At 36.3% G+C, this 20357-nt stretch overlaps 1 protein-coding gene across 3 annotated transcripts in view; it reads left to right on the plus strand.

The window, feature by feature from the left end:
• Positions 1-20357, plus strand: part of cv-2 (crossveinless 2) — a 53695-nt gene that overhangs the window by 18609 nt on the left and 14729 nt on the right. For 2 of the 3 annotated variants that reach the window (XM_046630016.2, XM_046630020.2), the window contains 2 exons: positions 11865-11990; positions 13365-13450. In XM_046630016.2, the coding sequence (XP_046485972.1) occupies positions 11915-11990; positions 13365-13450 (162 nt within the window). In that variant the 5' untranslated portion in view covers positions 11865-11914. Of the gene's footprint in view, positions 1-10718; positions 10738-11864; positions 11991-13364; positions 13451-20357 lie in introns of those variants that run through there. The other variant, XM_046630018.2, reaches the window with a different exon arrangement.

Genomic DNA, 20357 nt, shown 5'->3' on the forward strand with positions numbered 1-20357 from the left:
TCTCCGTTTCAACCATTCCACTTTCTCTCAATTCTGACCAAAATTGTCGTCTAGAATCACGACACGAACGCACGCGTATAATTTAAACTTTGAAACAACGTTACACGCGTCACTTTGTAGCAATAATTAAATGTAATATGAATTTTCACGAGGCGTTCCATTTTTTTTTTTTTTTTTTTATTTTGAACTATGGTGAAAATTGTATAAAGAAATACATCTTTCACCGAGTTTCAGATTTTTTGGACTACGGGTTTGATTTTTATTACTCTGAAAGACAGAAAAACCCAATTTTCGGATGAACAGCTTCGATCGATTGGCTTCAAATTTTACTCGTGAATTCTTTGTTGAAGAAGAAAAATTTTGAGACCCAGACGGAAGTGGGCATGAGTTTCGTTTAGAAGCTGGAGGCGAAACAAGTCATTAAAAAGTGACAAAAATCGAATTAAATGCAAATCAAGAAAATGCAAATTTGTATTTTATTCGTTTTTCCTCACTTTTCAATCACTCGTTTTGAAAGCTTTTAAATTAAAAATGCAAAATTTATAAAAATCGAATTAATCATAAGCTTTTATGTCTTGAATTTATATTGAATTCGAACTTTCTCACTCTTCAATTACTTGTTTCGTCTGTAGCTTCTAAACCGAAAGCTAGCCCACTTCCGTCTTAGTCTAAGTATTTTCTTTTATTAACGAAGAGTTCATGAGAAGAAATTAGAAACCGATCGATTGGGGCTACTCATTGGAAAATTGGTTATTCGCGTTTTTGGGGCCAGCAATAATGAAACCCGTGCTCCAAAAAGGCTGGTTAGTGTATCTCTTGAAATCAAGCATTTAACAAGTTTCCAAATCTTTGGTGAAGATGATACCAAAATTCTCAAAAAACCATTTCCGGTTTATTGGTTCATTCAACAAGAACACAGGGATGTTAAAGTTTCCAAAAATCCAATCCAAAACTCATTGTGCAGCAAAGAAGCTCCACTCCCATAACAAAAATAACAATACACGGGGTATTTCAAAAATTTCACAAATGCTATCAAAAACTTCGTGATCATTTTCTTCAGTAATTGTATTTTTCTCTTTTTCATCAGTCCATTGATTGAATTGATTTAACTCTACTTAAAAAAAAAAAAAAATGCCGACTACTCGATTGTCAACATCTCGTATCGAATTTTTCTTTCCGACTGACCAAATCCCAAGCGCAAACGTATATTTCGCGTTTTGATAAAGTTTGTCGTCAGATAAACCTGTTCAAAAAATATCTCCAGACATCAGTTGCCGCTGGTGTTGCTTTTATGCAGCGACTCTGTCCTGATATCACCTCAGGGTCGCGTCACTTCCGTCTCTCGTCTCTTTTTCTGTTCGACACACGATGACGTTTTGTTTGTGTTAATTTAAAAATAAAACAATAAAAAATTAAAACGAAACAATTATATTCTGCATCATTTCGTTCTCCTTTTTCTCGCCGAGTTACAAACGGGAAGAATTAGTCATTGCAAAACTGTTTTAAAACTATCCCAATTCTTCGTTGGCCATTCCATTCTTTCATCCTTCGAACGATTCTAAATCTTGACAATGAGAAATCCCGGTGGTGATGAAGACGCGATTAATGTACCGTATATATGTATATGTATATATGTACACACCGGGTGTAATTATAGCCCAATTCTGATGCGTATGTATAAATATACCTACGCCATACATGTATAAACATGCATGGATGACGGACAATAAATCAGACCGGAAGTAGTGCGCGGGTAGCGGCTTTGCAAAGGGTTTCAAGAACCAACCGTGCGCAAATCGTTATTTCTGGGTACCTATAACGACGTTTATATTCTCTACGAATACGATATTGTACACACAGAGAAGAATACGTGGAAGAAATCGGCAAACACGTGCTTCCGAGAATTGTGGATATTCTAATCAATATCTCCGTATGTAAAATAATGAGCGAGAAAAAAAAATTTGCGTCTCTTGCAGAGTGCAAGAGCCAAAAGGTAAAGGATACGAATACGATGGTAAAACGATTCTTGAAAATCATTGAAACAAATTTTATCATCGAGCGGATCAACTGGTATATAGAGCTGGAAGGAAGAAGATGAAAAAAATAATAATAAAATAACGAAGAGGAAGAATAAAAAGAAGAAGGTAGAGAATTTGTGAAAAGTGGAGATAAAAAAATCCAGCTAATTACCGCTGATGTATATAACAACAGTAATATAAATTCGGAAGCCCGCGACGTCGTCGAGGAACCGACTAATTACTTAATTACTTGAATTTAAAGCATCGTCCGATAGCTGCGAGGAGAAGAGAATCAGAGAGAAACGCGCGGAACGGTTTGAATTTCAATGATCGCGCGGTTTATCCGACTAATTTGTTCGCCCTCTACGGATTTAGGTATATTAATATTATACATACATACGTGTGTAGATTCGTATATCAGTATAATAATATTATTACTCCTAAGGCGGCGAAAAAATCCCGCAATGAATATCATTAATTAGTATGTCAAATACATGGGAGTCGAAGACTCGAAAGTCCGTGCGCGCGTCACGCGCCGTTTACATCTGCGATAGTGGACGAATGGATGGATGTACGCGTACATGTAAGTGCTTTGCAAAGCTGATTTTCCTCTTTTCCCCTCTTCTTCTTTCAAATGACTCGAATAATTATTCTATCTCTCGTTTCGTTCGTAAGGATCTTTCAACTAGACGACATACACTGAGAAAAGTTTCATTTCACATAGTAACTAGAAAAATTGAGTAAAACAGGTATCGTTAAAAAAACTGTTTGAATATTGTTGGGATTACGAAAAACCAGGTACGCCAAACCATTTTGCGCTATCGTCGATCCTTTTTTGGTTATTGCAACGCAAAATCAGTTTGTGAGGCTTACTCTAATTTTTTAGTTAAACAAGGCTTCAACGTCAATTTATCGTTGCACGAGCGTTAAATTTTCGAAACAGTTGAAAGAAAATGTAGCAAGTGAAAGAATAGTAACGGATACAAGACTTTCCGGTAACAGCTAGAAAACTAATTTTCATTTTCTACCTAGAACTATATTTTTCGATTGTGGTGAAAACTGAAAATAGTCAAGAACTGAGCGGTAACCGGAAATAAAAATCTCTCTCAGTGTATGCACCTAAGGTGAGTGTCCTTAGTTCTAAAACTACCAAAAAGGAAATTTCTAGCCTTCGCACAATTTGTGTCATCGACTTATAATTTTTGAAAATAAAAGGGTCGATGACTGGTACACTTCCTTTACGTAGACTGACGTTGAATAAAGAACCGAGAATCTTAACGAAGTGAAATCGTTGAATTATTTTGAAAAACGAAAGATATTATCGACGTTGAACTTTCGGAATAGGTTACAAGTTTCACAGGTTCCAAGAAACAGGAATTCTTCTTCCGGGTTTGAAGATATTCGTCCGATTCAATTTCTATTCACGATTAATCCTGGGGAAAATTTCTCATAGAACACGGTGTGGAAATTTTTTTTCAAATCTTTCGAAATATCGCGGTATAGGCGAAAAATAAAAAATAAAAAAAAACTCTGGCTGCTTCGGCATCTTCGTAACTTTTTCTCTCGACAATGTTCTGGGGTTCGGTACACGTATGACGAATAGTTTTACTTCTTGTTGAGGTTTTTTCCACGTCAACATCTGGAAGTCGAAGATCGAAAGCCAAAGACGGCCCCCCGTACCGACTCTCTTCTACTTCTTCTTCGTTTTTCTCTTATCATCGGCTTGAATCCTAAGATTTATTTAAGCCTCGGTGAGTGTAAACAAAAATTACCCAAGAAATTAAATCGACGATATTTCGAATGCGCTCAGAGTCAACTTTAATGTGCAGTTCACGTATCTGCAATTAATAAGAGACGGATTTTCTAATGGTTTTTACTCGAAGCGTGAAAGATCTTATATCACGTAGGATTCCCGATTAAAATTATTTTTGGTAGTAAATCTGAATCTCAAAATTCATTAAAATTTTGTTCAAGCATAGCTTGAGAAAAATAAAATCTATAAGGGATGGTGACAAGTCTCTGGAGTCAGTGAAACCATGAATTACTGATCAAAGGGTCGTGTCAATCCGGACAGAAAACGTACCATCATCTAAAATGTTATTCATCGAATCTTGCCGTGCTTAACAATGAAAAAGTTCCAGAAATGTTTAAGTATAATTAATCACATCAGACCAGAAGAAGCTTCATTAGTATAAAACATGGAAAAGAATTCGATGCACAGAAAAAATCAGGGAGTGTGAAAAGAAAATTTGATTTCAACGCAAATTTCTTTCAAAGCGCCATCTTACGACGTTGAAATTAAATATCAGTTGTTTCATTTTTTTACGCATTTTAGTAGTCCTTGAAGCGTTTGCAATAAAAAAAAAAAAAATTTACGGTCATGATCTTTTGTTTTTGTCTAAGAGAATTTTTTAAGATTTCTGAATTTCTGCAGATTTCTATTTATCTACGCGTGTAAATAGTTTGCAGAGCATTTGCAGAATAAAAAAAAAGAAAAAAAAACGGTAGTTTCGACCTTCTGTTTCGATCTTTTTTTTCTCATGTACACTTTTTAATAGAAAAAGGTTATATCTGCCTAACATACGACCTTCTACCTTTACATTTTCGAACGCTCGATCAAATTCAAATCATACGTTTTCATAATTTTCAGAGCGAGTGGTGAAATAAAAAATAAATAATTACTCGCTCTTCTGTCACTAAAATCGCATTTTTGGCGATTACGCGTTCATGCCATCAGACACGCGATACGTCGCAGCTATGCAAAAGAAAAAAGTATTGCACAGTTTAAGAGGCAAAATGAAAAATTCAAGATGCAGCAACACTCGCCAAATGTGAATAAATAGTATAAATTATTCCCAGTTGTCGCGGCAAACAATTATTGCGATACAACGTACGAAGAGGATATCAGGATAGAGAATCGGCTTCCTGCCAGAATGCCGATCTCGCGAAGCTCTCTCGGAACGTTGAGATTCAACTGAAACAAGCTCTCTCCTCGCCTTTCCGCTCTCCTCTCTTCCCTCGCTTCCTCCTTCTACCGGGATAATCGTTCGGGGTACGGTTAATATCCTCGAACTCGGTCCACCTACATTGTCATTATACACGTATATATACACATATATATTACGGTATAATAATTCCACGGCTCGGCATGTCGGCCGCAACTGTGACCCGAGATGAAATTCAATCCGCAGCAAGGATGTGCTCCTCGTGTAACATTCGTAATTGCCGTAGCTTCGGGTAGAAGAGGATAATAATCGTCGTTTCTTTTCCTCCCCGCGCTGCCTTTCGTGCGATATTATGTATGTGTGTATGCGATGCTTACACACACACACACACACACACACAAGTACATTCTATCTCGCAAACCGCACTTTACTCGTAATTTCCTTCAAACGCTGCAGGTGTGTATAAAAAAGAAATACATCCTTGCAGAGTTTTTTTCCTCAGACCTTGACGTCTTAAGGATAGTGATGAAAATCGTGCCGGGTCGATAAAAATTATACAATTTGTTTTTTTTTTTTTTTTTTTCAAATTCGTTCCGAACACCTCTGTAAAATTTCAAAACGATTGTTCGGATCGTACCGGAATTATGTTACTTTTAATTTTTCTTGATTTTCTACAGTTTACCATAAGAATAAATCTAAAAATCAGAAGCAAAATATTTCCCGTAAGCTTCGAAACTTTACACACGTGTTCGGAATAAAAGTGAAAAGAATTCGTGTAATTTTCATCGATCTGGCACGGCTTCTACCTACACGCCTGCATGCATCCTTAAACACCGCAACGTTTGCTTTTATCTCGTTTTATTTCCTGATTTTTTTTTGTCTGCATCCTCTTCTTAATTTCTTTATTTATTCGCTATCTGCACCATTTCTGTTTTATCGAGCATATATACACCTACAATTATAAGCTGTGAATCACCGCGGTACAAGGTAACACGCATCAGATTTACTCCGCATCGGTTTCTCCTTATCGTCAAGTATTGAAACGATCTGTACAAGTGCCGAAGAAAAAATTTACAAACTTATACGTACGTGGATATATCTCGTTATTCAGCACGTGCCTCAGCATTCCTATTAAAAACTTCTATAACATCCATTCAAATTCGCTTGAAATTTCCATGGATTTGTCGGATTCCTGTATACAGGATATCCCGCATCGAAAATTGAAACGATCCAGACGAATTCAAGTGGGAAATTTTCACTAAGGATGTTTTCGATATCCAGATAATAACAACTTTGCACAGATTCGAGGATCATCGATGCGCGCTTATTTATAACGCATAATTATCTACATATATATAATTTATATGTACGCACGTAACACCTACGAGAGTCGTGGTGAAATTTTCTACCGGGTAAATTAGCCAGCCACCGTATATTAACCGTAACCCAACCAGTGTGTCGACGCATGGATTAATTAAGAAATTTGACCTCTTCATTGAGCGGAATATTATAATTACGGTGCATCGCTGCTTGCCGTATACCTATGTACATACATACGCGTGTGTATGTGTGTGTTTGTGTTTACGTATGTGTATATACACACGTGTAATCCGGTATTATACGCGCAAGTATGTACAGCGTATGTTTATCGGCACGCATGAACGGTGATAATTTTACCATACGTCGAATTCGGGACGACGCGTGAATTGTAACGCCATAAATTTTTATTACGTTATCTGTTTCGATATTGTATTGAATCTAGCGGTGCGCGAAGTGAAAGAAAAAAAAAAAAAATCGATTCAGTATCTTTCAAGTAAGATATCTGATTATTTTCTAAATTTTCATAAAAATAAACCTAACATTAGCTTATTCCCGCACTACCTAATATGTAGATTTAGTGAACTGGGTCTCATTGATTTACCAGTAATATTCTCTCCGTTTAATCTTTTAGAGACCTTCATCGTTTACCGATTCGCACACGCGAAGTAGCAATTCTGAACCGGACACGTAGGCACATTTTTTACTCCATTTCATTTAAGTTTTTTTTATTATTCTTTTTATTTTTTTCTGTATTTCTCTATCTATCTATCTATCCGTCTGTCTTCTCTACTTTAATTTTTATTTTTTTTTTTTTTATTTTCTCCTCGATTGTTGCTCACTTCAACTTAACGAAAAGACTGATGATCCGAACCTGACTCCATCCCGCGAATTAATTCACGAGTCTCATCCTAACTATCGTATAGAAAATATAGGTATACAACCTACGTGTAAAGTATATAATGTATCAAATTTTCAGCAAGCGAAAGTATTGGTATAATATAGTGTGTAATGTATAATTTAAGTATGTAAATATAGCAGCATCTTCATTGATACGTCCGTCGTGAGAAATCCCAAGAGATTCCTTCAAGACGTTCAATATATTATATTTACTCGGCTACGCCGAATATGGCGAAACGAGTGGTTCTTTTTTTTTCCATTTTTTATACCCAACAAATACATCAGTTTGTTAGAAAAATATACTGGTCAAAAAAAAAAAAAAAGAAAAGAAAAAAAAAAACAGCCTCATTCGCATGACAAAAAATGTTTCGCGTTAGCGTGCGAAATTCCATTTATTCGAGATTTGAGTGAACAACAAACATAGTATATGTATGTATATATATATATATATATATACATATGTATTGTAGGAAAATACCGTATTCACAATTTACCTTCACATATACATGTCTGAAATATCAAATGTATAATTGTTAGATTCGAAGTCGAAAAGAATCAGAGAATCGGCCACGGTCAATTTTGTATGCAAAAATGGTGAAGATCGCGTGCCGATCGCGTACAAAAATGATTCGGGGTAAAGGGATGAGAAAAAAATACGCGATACGTCGACAAAAATGTATGAGAAAAAAAAATAAATAACAGAAAAGATTTTATCTCTGAAACTTAGGATTACGCAATTGAACTTATTTTATAGTTAACGATGCGAATCAGGCGCTAATAACTTTGGAGGCATTACAAGTCTATTACAGATAACGTCAAATCTATCATAAAAATGTGACACTTGCGTTATAATTAGTCCAAGTAACGACCAGTTGGCGCGTCTTTAAGTTTACGATTAGATTTCTCTGCACGATTGGAAATTTCCAAAGGCTTTTTTAAAAGCTTGGATAGTGAAGATTTTCAAGATTTTCAAGTTTACTCGTTAACTGCAACAAGAGATTTGTTCTTACGAGCTTTCGAAATACGTACAATAATTCTCTCGTAACATTTTTACACAATAGTATAAAAAGATTCTGTGTCTATTTAACGATTATTTTCACACGATCAAGATTTTGTTCTTTTCATTTCTGTCCGAATTCAACGAATCTTATTCGGCAAACCTAACTGGTCGTAATTAAATCGGCACGGAATGTGCGTTTTATTGTCACCGAAAAATTTCTCAACAGTTTGTACGTGTTTACGTACGTCCGTATGCATCTATACATACATACATACATACACACCCACACACGTGTATAATTATCATTATACGTGTATACGTATAGAGAAATACACATTGTACGGATCGTGACCTTTAAGCGGCGCGATGTTTACAGACATTTTTACAGCTTCGCCCACTGGTTCAGTAAATCGGTCGCGCCTCCGATCGCGGTCAGGCAGTAAAATGACGACAACGCCTCGCGACAACGAATAAATCCAACATTTTCCACGAATTCAATGTTAAATATCCGAGGGATAGATATATTCGCGTGGGTAGAAATACGCGTGTGAACTTGACGGGGAGAGGTGTTTTTCTTTTTTTTTTTTTCTTATTTTTTAACGATACAAATCGAATATTCAGTTCGATATAAGTTTCTTCAGGGTTGCCGATTAAGAATTTGACATCGGATTTGAAAAATTCAAGGTGGCGGAAAATTTCACATACCATCGAATCCGGAGAAAAAACTCTGCCCATGGGTTTTTGGAATCGGTGATTGCGGATCTGAAATCAGATATTGCAAATCCAGCACGGCGAATCAAATCAGTGACCCCAAGAACTCTTGCACAAAGTTTTTCCACCGTATTCGATCAAGTTTGAAATTTTTATCCACCGTAATGGATCCGGCACCTTGAATTTACAAAATTTGATTTCAGATTCGTAATCAACGAGCCCGAAAACCATAGAATACCATCTTGTTCTAAAAGTTGACCATGGTCGATAACGTGTACCTGACTCATAGGATTGGGGGAATGCAACGATCGATTTCGACGTCGACGTATATATATTTCTAAATATGCAACTCCACGTATCGCAAACGCAAAAAAGGGCTGAACAGCGCGATTCCGTGTACAATTCGGAAAAAAAACACTCGGCCAGATTTTCATTCGACGCGAAAGTAACGAAATGGCATGTATTTTAAAAATTTACTATTGCGAATTCTGGGTCAGATGAAAACGTTACAATTTCGATTCAAAGGGTTGTTCGCAACACGTCGTTGTCTTCCGCATATATCCGCATGACGATACGTATATAATTCTCTTTTTTTCATCCCCTCCGCTCGTCGTCTGCAGATGCAGCAAAATCGGCTCAATTACTTGACCGTTATAAGATATAAATCGGGGCGAGAGGTTTGCTAGCTTGGGAATGAAAACGCCGGATCTGTATAATACTCGTCGTGCGGTTCGAGCTGGTTTTGACATCGATGATAATTAATCGGCGTCTGCAACGTGCAGGGCTACCGTAAAAACGCGAACCTTTGTTTATTATTTTTTTATTTTTATTTCTTTCCCCGCGACGCTCGGTTACAAATCGCCGATCGATAGTTGATTCGAAATAAATACGAATCCCTTGTATCCTATATATCCTACATATATTATCTGCAACATCTGGGAGCTGCCAATTTCAGCCGTGGCAGCCAGGCGGGCGAACACACATACGTGTAGACGGTATAACGACCTCCGAGGTCGGCACTTAATAATGTATTAAAAACATGGCCTTGAATAGATTAAAATAAGGCTGATTATCCCCTCCGGGATTTTTTGCGTGAAAAAAGACAGAGTCCCTTGATCCTGGGTGCAGATATCAATTTTTACTATTTTTTATTTTCGTTTCTAATCGTTCTTATTTTCTGACGTTTGAGTTGAAAAAAAAAAATTAAACATAACACCTTCAAAGTTATTGTGAAGTTGCACATTGATGTTTTTTTCTTTTTTTCAACGTATCTTTGTTCGAAAAAGCGAGTCTTCGAAATAATTTATCAATCCCCTGTAATAAATTCGGGAAAATGTTGAAAAATTGAACAACCGAGTCGGTTGATTAATTTTCCGTCAATTTGGTTCGATTATTCTGAATACCCGTAAATAGAAACAAATTCACTTTGTACGTCTATTTGCACTCTTTCCCAAATGCTTGTGAGTCAGTATCAGTAAAATGTGTAAATATGTGCGGAATAAATTCGTTTCATTATATCTAGTGGTAAAAATTAATTGATTTATTGCTCGCGCATAGCTTAGATATTTAGAAAATGGTTATTTATGATTAAAAACTTGTAAGCTCTGTAAGGCGACATCCTTACTAATAAATTACATAATCAAACAATCATTGGCACATATTTATTCAGCTTGAATATCATTCTGAGATCAGGAGAGTAAAGAATGGTTAAATTTATTTTGAAAATTGGCCAAAAGTGGACTTCGCCAAATTTTCATCCCTCTCAATTAACGATCTTCAGCTCTTCCCGATGGCTCGCTGGATTTATATTTTTTCATTCTCTGCTTCAATATGATCTTGCTCTGCGGTACGGATGTTTAAATTACATTGTAAATAATAATGCATGTGTGCATAATGCAGATACATGTATAGAGATTTATGCACATACATATTGACAGTGTATTGTAACAAAGTTTTGCCATTCGAGATATATCGTAGAGAGGCTCGTTTTATACGCGAGATGACGAAGACAGGATTGAATATTCAACGACAAAACGAGGGAGACGGAGAATGCAGAGAGAGAGAGAGAAAGAGAGAGAGAGAGAGAGAGATACGCATCCGGTTTCATAATTAATATCACCATTTACTATTTGCGGAGATAAATTATGGTCGGCGCTACCGCGAGAGTATTTTTTATTATACTATACGTAGATGCATAATATACAATATTATATACATGTATATTATAAACGAACATCGAATTTATACTTCAATACGTATATAATATACAGCTTGTTATTAAATCGCCGTGCGAATTGTTTGTCAAAATAATTATTACAACCGCTGGGCATGTATTCATATACCTACATATATATGTATATTTATATACATATTCTCATACCGATAGAATAATGTCTGCAGGTACAGATTCCATTTCACCCACACAACAAGAATTCCAATACATAATATATATATATATATATATATATATATATATATATCAATATATGTACACATCACCAAGGTAATGAAACGAGTATTATGCTAAAATCACAGTTATTTTTTGTCATTTTTGCAATTTTTTTCCCACATCTTTTGAAAAGATTATTACAAATTTATACCGTAAATACGTGTCGAATAAATATATCGTTCCCTGCAAATCGCGACAAAAAGCTTTCGTAAATGTGCGTGAAAAAAAGAAAAGTAATGAAATTATTATTGGATTCAATAACGAGTATTACAAAAGAATAGAAAATTTCGGTTATATTGTTCTTTAAAAACATTACCGATTCGTAATACAAGTATCGAATTTCCAATTGCGTTATGAGGCAATTTTCTCCCATTCCGATGATTGCATATATTACACTTATTACAGATGCGATGTTGAAACGCGACGCGCGGCAAAGAAACGGCCGAGTTTCAAACCCGACACGGTGTAACTCGAATAGTGGAGGTTGTCGTAAAACTGCTAATGAGTTGTAAAATTTGTTCCAGGGTGAAGGAGCAGGATTAAAAGGAAAAAGGGCCCACCTTGCATCGGCGGCATGGAGCTGCTACCTCTGGCGTTGGCCGTTTTGACCACTGTCCAACTTTCGGTTGCCGTTTCCGAGAGTATAAAAGGTATATATACATATATATATATATATATAAATATATAAATACACATATGTATACGTATATATATGTATAAAGGCTTCGCGTGTCTCTTCCTTCGGATTTTTTTTATTAATTTTTTTTACTTACGTAAAAGTGTGAATGTTTTTTTTTTTCTTCTTTTTCCCCAATTATTTGGTTTTTTTCTTTTTTGGATCCGGTATTCTTCGTACACGTAATTATTCGCAAACGTGTTTTCATTCCAAAGATGTTCGTCACGAGTAAAGTTCAGAGTTTGTCATTCGGAGATTTTCTCATCATGTTTTATTGGTCAATGGGCCATTAGATAGCTATAATCTCGTTAAGCGTAAGTTTTGTTTTTTCTTTTGATTTTTTTTTTTTTTTTTTTTACCGTTGTAGATTTTATCGGCGTTTTTTTCCAACTTTTTTTTTTTACGCGAGAATCTTTTCTGTATACGCACGTACGCGACATACACGTGTGTGTGTAATAAAACGCTGGCGCGTTTGATGTTAGATGAAATTAAAGGTTATCACCGGGGTGCATCCTTGTAATACCTACTAATAGCGCTTGTTTCACTGTAACTTAATTGAGCAAGGATGGGAATATAGAGAGGGAGTGTGTGCGAGAGAGAGAGAGAGAGAGAGAGAGAGAAACTGACGAAATGTCCGAGCCGCGTTTACATGGATAATCATGGATGTTTACCACGTTTTCATTCACTCTTTTATGGTTTATATACTGAGGAAAATTTTTATTTCTGGTTACCGCTCGGTTCTTGAGTATTTTGATTTTTTACCACAATCGAAAAATATAGTTCTAGGTAGAAAATGAAAATTAGTTTTCTAGTTGTTACCGGAAAGTCTAGCATCCGTTACTATTCTTTCTCATTACGATCACTGTTGCTAGATTTTCTTGTAACCCTTGCGAAAATTTAACGCTCGTGCAACGATAAATTGACGTTAAAGCCTTGTTTAACTAAAAAAGTAGAGTAAACCTCACGAACTAATTTTGCCTTACGATTACCAAAAAAGGATCGACGATAGCGGAAAATGGTTACGCGTACCTCGTTTTTCCTAATTCCAACAATATTTAAACAGTTTTATTAACGATATCTGTTTTACTTAATTTTTCTAATTACTGTAATAAATGAAATTTTTCTCACCGTACATATAACGCATATTGTACGCATGTTAGAATTTTGCAAAATTTAAATTCGTGGCGATTTTTTCTCTCCTTCCTCTCTTGCGATTTTATACGGTTTTTATTTATTTTCATTTTTTTTTTCTCTTCTGTACATGGAATTTTCATTTTTTTTTTTTTAGACACTTCTCTTATAATTACCATCTCTAATTTGTTTAATTCCTGTTACTTTTTCCGTACAGGAACTCGACAAACGTGCGACGTCGAGGGCGAAGAATTCACGGTCGACAAGATACCAAATTCAAAATGTTTTGCGTGCATCTGCAAGGTAAGAAAATATGAAACGATATACACACGCAACTTGACCGACGCGAATCTTGCCACGGAATATATTCATTCGTCAAGATAAATATATATTAAAGGTACTTCTTATTCTTCTTCTTCTTCTTTTTTCGACCATTCGGTTCATTTTTACGTTTCCACACAAATGCACGCATATATTACCATTTATCATTTGACGTTCTTGCGTCAAAAGATTCAGAGTTGAACACAGATTTTTTGGTAATTTTTTTGTGAATTTCCCGAACGTCGAAACCTTCTGTTTTGTTTCTTCAAGGTGTTTTAAGTGTTGAAAAAAATTCGAGAAAATATCGACCCATCATGGACCGATGACGAATGAAATAAAAAAAGATTTTTCCAAAATTTTTTTTCGATTTTAAAAAAATGCCGATTCTTAGACACGTTTGAATAATCGTCAAAAATTAACGGTTGTGCGAAAAAATTTGAAAAAATTCAGGAGTGTTTTTTTGTGATCGGAGAATCGTGTGAAAAATCCTGGAACAAATCAAAAATGGTGAGAGAAAATCATCGGTCGAGTTGACACGGAATGCCCCGTATACTAAGTCGTACGTTATTATGGTAATTTTGGAACTTTTTCAATTATCCCCCAAAAATATGTTCATATTGTAGAAAATACAATTCCCTGTAAGTATAACGATTTTCAGGTAATATTAACATGTGCCAGCAGACGACTGAAACTTTAATCGTAAAATACAGTGAGATATTCGATGTTTTTCAATTTTTCTTTTGTTTTTGAAGTTAATAAGCATGACAAAAAAGAACGCTCAGGTGCCTGCCAGCCAGTAGATGCTGCCGCACAAGTGAATTTCTCGGATTTGCAAAACTTCGGGACAAGGCCAGCGGAAGCGGGGTTGAAATTCCATATCGGAAAGGTCTGAAAGCACCAAATTCAGAATTTTTTGGTGACGAAACTTGAAGTAAAAAAATCAAACTTTGACGAAACATCATAATTTACAATGGTCCAAAATCCGACGCTCAAAGTTTCCAAAGCACAAAATGCCGAAAAGGCGTAACTCCGACAAGTCAAAAATCTGAACGTGCAAGAATTAGAAAATTTTAAAATCTGAAACATCGAAATTCCGAATGATCCAAGATTTACAGTTCCGTGAATTTCTGACTTGGTGAAATTTCACCACGTTGATCTTTCTTCGCTTTAGATTTTCCATATTTCTATACGTTCGGAATCCTAGTAATTTTCTGATTTCCGGTTTTATCTCATTTTTTCCACCCACTCGTCGAGTAAACTACGCTATGCGAGTATATTTTAATTTCCGATATTTTACTCTACCAAAACTTTATTTTTCGTAGCTTTGCTGTATCGCAACTTGAATTTTCGTTTTCTTATATTTCGGAATTTTGATCCGTCCGATTTCCGACCATCCGAACCTTCGTTGTTTCTTCAAAGTTTGATTTCTTTACATCAAGTTTTGCCAGCAAATAATTCGGAATTAAGCGCTTTCGGAACTCTTAAAATTCGGCACTTCAACCCCGTCTCACCCATAGGCTATTCAATATTTCATTCCGCATCGTCAGTGTCGCTGCAGCTGTAAATTGCGAGAGAAATCGTACATACATGCATACATATATATACATATATATATATATATAAACACGATATCTTCTCACGGTATACGTATGTAACATACCGCAGAGAGATGTTCCTGGAACTAATGACGATTTAAGGCGCATTCGTTTCTTCGTCCTCGTCGTGAGTTTCCTCCGTTAAAACTTAGCGATGTATGTAAATCGATACATATACATATGTATAATTACATACGAGTGTGTGTGTGTACACACACACACACACACACACACACACCGAGTACATGCCGTAAAAAATTTGACCACGTTAAACGAGCCGTTGTCGGTAGTGCAGGCAAAGCGGCGCATGGACGTCGAACAGGATTCGAAAATACGTATCAACAAGAGAGAACGTAGGAGAATTGGTATTGTACGTGTACGTATGCGTGATACGTGTGTATTGTAAATATGTGTGAACTCGCGCGAGAGCCGTTCAAATTTAGAAAGTGACGCTGATCGCGTTGTCTTCTGGGTAATTCAATTCAACCGAAAAACCATGATTCGCTTTCGTTTAACGATCATCATCGTCGTCATCGACGTGCCCCGATTTTTTCTCTCTCTCTCTCTCTCCTCCTCCAATCATTTCGAATAATTTCTAATCCTCGTACATTACCTACACTACACTACCACCGGTTATTAATTTCGCGTATAAATTTGCAAACGGTATTATTCGCTGACCTTAAAACTGACCTCAAAGGTTACATTATAGGAACGTGACAAAAATGTCATCCGCCCACGCGAAAATATATATATACACGTGCATACATGCCTGTTTCGCATATACAAACGTAAGTTTATACTCACACAGACGCACACAAGCATTACAGCTGTATTGTCATATCCCCCCAACGCGCATTGCAAAGCATTGATTCAGCGTGCGAGCGGCGATCATCGCAGCAGCATAAAAGGCAGTCAAAAATTTATTTCAACGCGTGCTTTATAACAGACGCCTGGAAGCTCATATACATATATATATATATATATATAAATATATACATTCATATATATTTATGGGGGGGGGGGGAATAATCGCCGGGTCGAACGAGGGTCGTATAAACAATATTATTATAACTCTCGACGCGCGCATGATTAACGTTACCTGAGGAATCATTGCGTAATTACGTGAAAGAATTTTTTCCCATACTATATACGTATAAGATTGTAATTATCGGTGTGATTTTTTTACCGCCGAGAATCGTGACGAGGACAATCGATCGCGGTGGGCGAGCAATCGATGTATTATCGGGTATCGGACGATAGAAAAAAAGTCCCTAGAATGTTTCGTTTTTTTTTTTTTTTTTTTTTTTTTTTATTTCAACTGATTTTATTGCCATTTCTTTGGAAATTATTGCGCGGGTGAAACACACGTACGCTGAGAGAAATTTTTATTTCCGTTTAACGCTCGGTCCTTAACTATTTTCATTTTTTACCAGAATGGAAAAATATAGTTGTAGGTATGGATAAATTCGTATGTAGGCAGAGGAGTATACTTACGAATTTCCGACACTTGTCTACAATTACAATCTAAATTGCATCAACGGTCCCCCGCGGATTGTTGCCAATGACTGCGAACCGCCGAACGTGTATAAAATACCACAATAGCGCTAACGTGTAATTTCGAGAAGCGATTAGGTTGAAAAGAGTCGGTGGTAATGTTTCATTAAAATACCGGGTAACAATGGAGCGATAATAAGTATACGACGATGTTAGCCGGGTTCTCGGAGTTGAGAGGTAACTAAATAGAGTAATTTACATTCCACTCGCAAGTTGGTTTCTCGGGATTCTACGGTAGCGCTGCAAGTTATTATAATATTTGCCTAACGTTCTCTCGAACAGAATTTGCACAACCTCTCCACATTAAAGTGTACAACTTTAAACGTCTAACTTATGTACCAAACTCTAACGAACCAACGATTACATTCAAACTCACTCCGCTAGCGACGTGCGCGATAATTACGTTTCTAAATATTATTCGCTCTTGACGCTGACGATTTATTTAATATTTAACTTACAATATTTTCCTAAAGAAATCCGCGACCGAGTTTCATTCATTAAAATTACCAAGCTATCGTCGTCAATTTGTTGTTACACGGTTTATCGCGGAAAGATGATGCGGATGACGATGGTATCGAGTGGTTTAAGTACGAAATTAGCCAATAACGGAGTTGAAAAGAAAGAAAAGAAAAAATTACTAATAAAACAGGAATGAAAGGCTTGAAAGAGATTCGCGTCGTGTATCTAATGAAACCGAGAATGAAACTCGATATTATCATTTTAAATTGTATAATATTATTCACCCAAAGCTACATATACGTATAATATTTATATATATGTATATATATATATATCAATGTGCGTATGTATACGAGTAAAGAAGAAAAAAAAAACTCTCAAACACACTGCACATTCTAAAACGTGAAAACGATGAGTCGCTAATTACATGCTAATCAAGATTGGTAAGTTACATTCATAATTCTTGTAAAAATCATCGACCCGCTAAAAGCTATACCGAATAAATTGCGGTCAAATAAATTTAGTCGTACACATATACACGTATTCGTAGTGAAAAGTAGTGTTGGAAAGAAGCAGAATAGAAAAAAACAAAAAAACACCATCAGACAACATCCTTTACAAATGTATAGACTAGCGATGAATAAGAGAATATATAATATATCCGGAATGGAATTGTCTTAATCTTCAATGCTTATTGATTAAAAAGGATATCGTTGAACCTCGATTAATAGGACAATTTATATGTACACCCAATTGGGTAAAACAAAGTTGTGTAAATCGATTTATTATACCCGTTATTCAATATACGTATAAAGACGGAGAGAAAGAGAAGATCTTGCGTTCTGAACAGTGTATAAAGAGCTCCCCCTCCCCCCGTAATACAGCTGTATTTTAGTAGGAATTTTCTTCCCCGTTAAGTAGTAACCAAACGACTTGGTCCCACGGGGAACCCGGTACGGTGTGCAATTGCACCCTGCACTGTGAGAAGTTTTTAGATCCGATTACCGCTCGGTTCTTACTTTCATTTTTCACCACAATCGAAAAATATAGTTCTGGGTAGAAAATGAAAATTAGTTTTCTAGCCGTTACCGGAAAGTCTATTATCCGTTGCTATTCTTTCTCATTACGATCGCTGTTGCGAAAATTTAACGCTCGTGCAACGATAAATTGACGTTAAAGCCTTGCTTAGCTAAAAAAGTAGAGTAAACCTCACGAACTAATTTTTCCTTACGATTACCAAAAAAAGGATCGACGATAGCGTAAAATCGTTAGGCCTATCTCGTTTTTCGCGATTCCAACAACACAGTTTTTCTAAACATACCTGTTTTACCGAATTTTTCTAGTTACTGTAACAAATGAAATTTTTCTCATTGTTCGGGACGACGATCAAGTGCAGACTTCTGCTTATCTTAACGAGTCGGCGGACACGCAATATTGATGCTGCGGCAAGAGAGAACTTAAACGATCTATATATCTATATGTGAATTATGCATATTGTATACGGAATACACAACCATGCGGTGACAATACACGGTTCCATAGATAAAGCTACACCACATCCTCCGCCATATATATATAGCATATAGCATATATATATATATATAATATGGCGGAGGATGTGGTGTAGCTTTATATATATATATATATATATATATATATGAAATAGTATACACGTGCGCACGATTTTCCGTGCTTTGCATCCCAAGCGTATGTACACGTGTATACGTGTGTCACATGTATAATAAATAAGACTCCCATTACCTATATTATCAAAGAGAGATATCGATGCCGAGTTAAAGCCGCAGCCTAGCCATGACGTCTGGCGGGACAAAGTAGAGGAGACACAATGCGATGTGGTGATCGAGCTGTGCGCGTATGGCTGATTGTCAGGTCGACCTTAACGAAACTTTGATGAGAACAAGAACAAGAATAAGAATAAGAAAAGGAAGGGAAGCGTTGGAGAATCCATGCAGGAAGATTAATCGAAAATCGAGTCGTTGACATTCTTGCACATATATACATATATATACATATACGCACATATATACATGCGTATATAACTATATATAAATAAATATGTATGTATGTATATATAAATAAGTATCAGCAGTAGCAGCGATGCGTTCGTTGGCTTTGTTGCAGAGCGTTGCTATACACTCGACAATATATATTAGATACTTTGACCCAGATAAAACTGACTTAATTATAGCGTGACTCTGTGGTATATAGCGCATAAAATTGGACTGTATGACGAGTGGTGTTGTAGGTACAACACGGGGCGTGAAATATCCCGGAAGAAATGTGTCACCAAACGGCCGATCCTCTTGTTCCCTTGTCTTGTATTCCATTTTATTTTTCCTCCTTTTTCTCGTCGGCGCGCTGCGTTAAATGAAACTGAAAACCCATTTCAGATATCATCGAACGCGATTCTCTTGTGCTGGTATTAGACGAAATAGACTTCTTCGCGCTTCTGTCCGTTATACGCGTTTGAAACGCAACGAATGACTCGATAGTCACGCTGAGCTTCGAGTTTCGACCATCGTATCATCGTCAGGGGTAGCTTGCAGAGTCACATTTGTCGTACACGGAAATTACGCGGTTGATTTGAGAGGGCGAATCATAACGGACAAAACGTCTCGCTTTAGTTCTCTTCAAATTCGTCCACTCCGACGAATTAGTCACGTTGTTGCAAAATGGCTCGCTCAATTTATTACAACTGTCGAATCCGCCGCTAGTTCAATAGAAACCGTTAAATTTGTCATCTTACCAAACTTGTCTCTGATGACTGCTTATTGAAAAAGACTGCGTGTACAAAATAAAAAAAAAAAAAAACACCTCATGGACTTGACGAGGTTAAAAAATGTCTCCGTCACGTTTGCCGGTTATCGAAATTGTGCTTGAAATTTTTATACATTTTAATTCGTATTCTATCACCTCCACAGAGAGTAATTATTCGATCTTCCGTTTCCTCGCACTTGATTCCTATCGCTTTGCTTCGAGGAAGTTGAAAGATTAGAATCGGCACATGATGTCAAGTTTGCCTTCGATGAATCTCGTTAAAAAAAAAAAAAAAAGAAAAATCACTGGACGAAAATACTTTTTAAATTCTTTACGGTACGTGATTCTTTTTTTTTTTTTTGTTTCCCTGACAACTTGGAATTGTGAATGTTGATTCCTTCACTTGAACGATAATTAATGCCTTTTCAAGTAACTTTTTTTTTACCGTTCGTTGCAGCTGCACAAGAAGTACTCGTCCCGTTGAGTCATTGAAGTGACGTCGA

The sequence above is a fragment of the Neodiprion pinetum genome, chromosome 5 (assembly GCF_021155775.2).
Source record: "Neodiprion pinetum isolate iyNeoPine1 chromosome 5, iyNeoPine1.2, whole genome shotgun sequence".
Classification (NCBI taxonomy): Eukaryota; Metazoa; Arthropoda; class Insecta; order Hymenoptera; family Diprionidae; genus Neodiprion; species Neodiprion pinetum.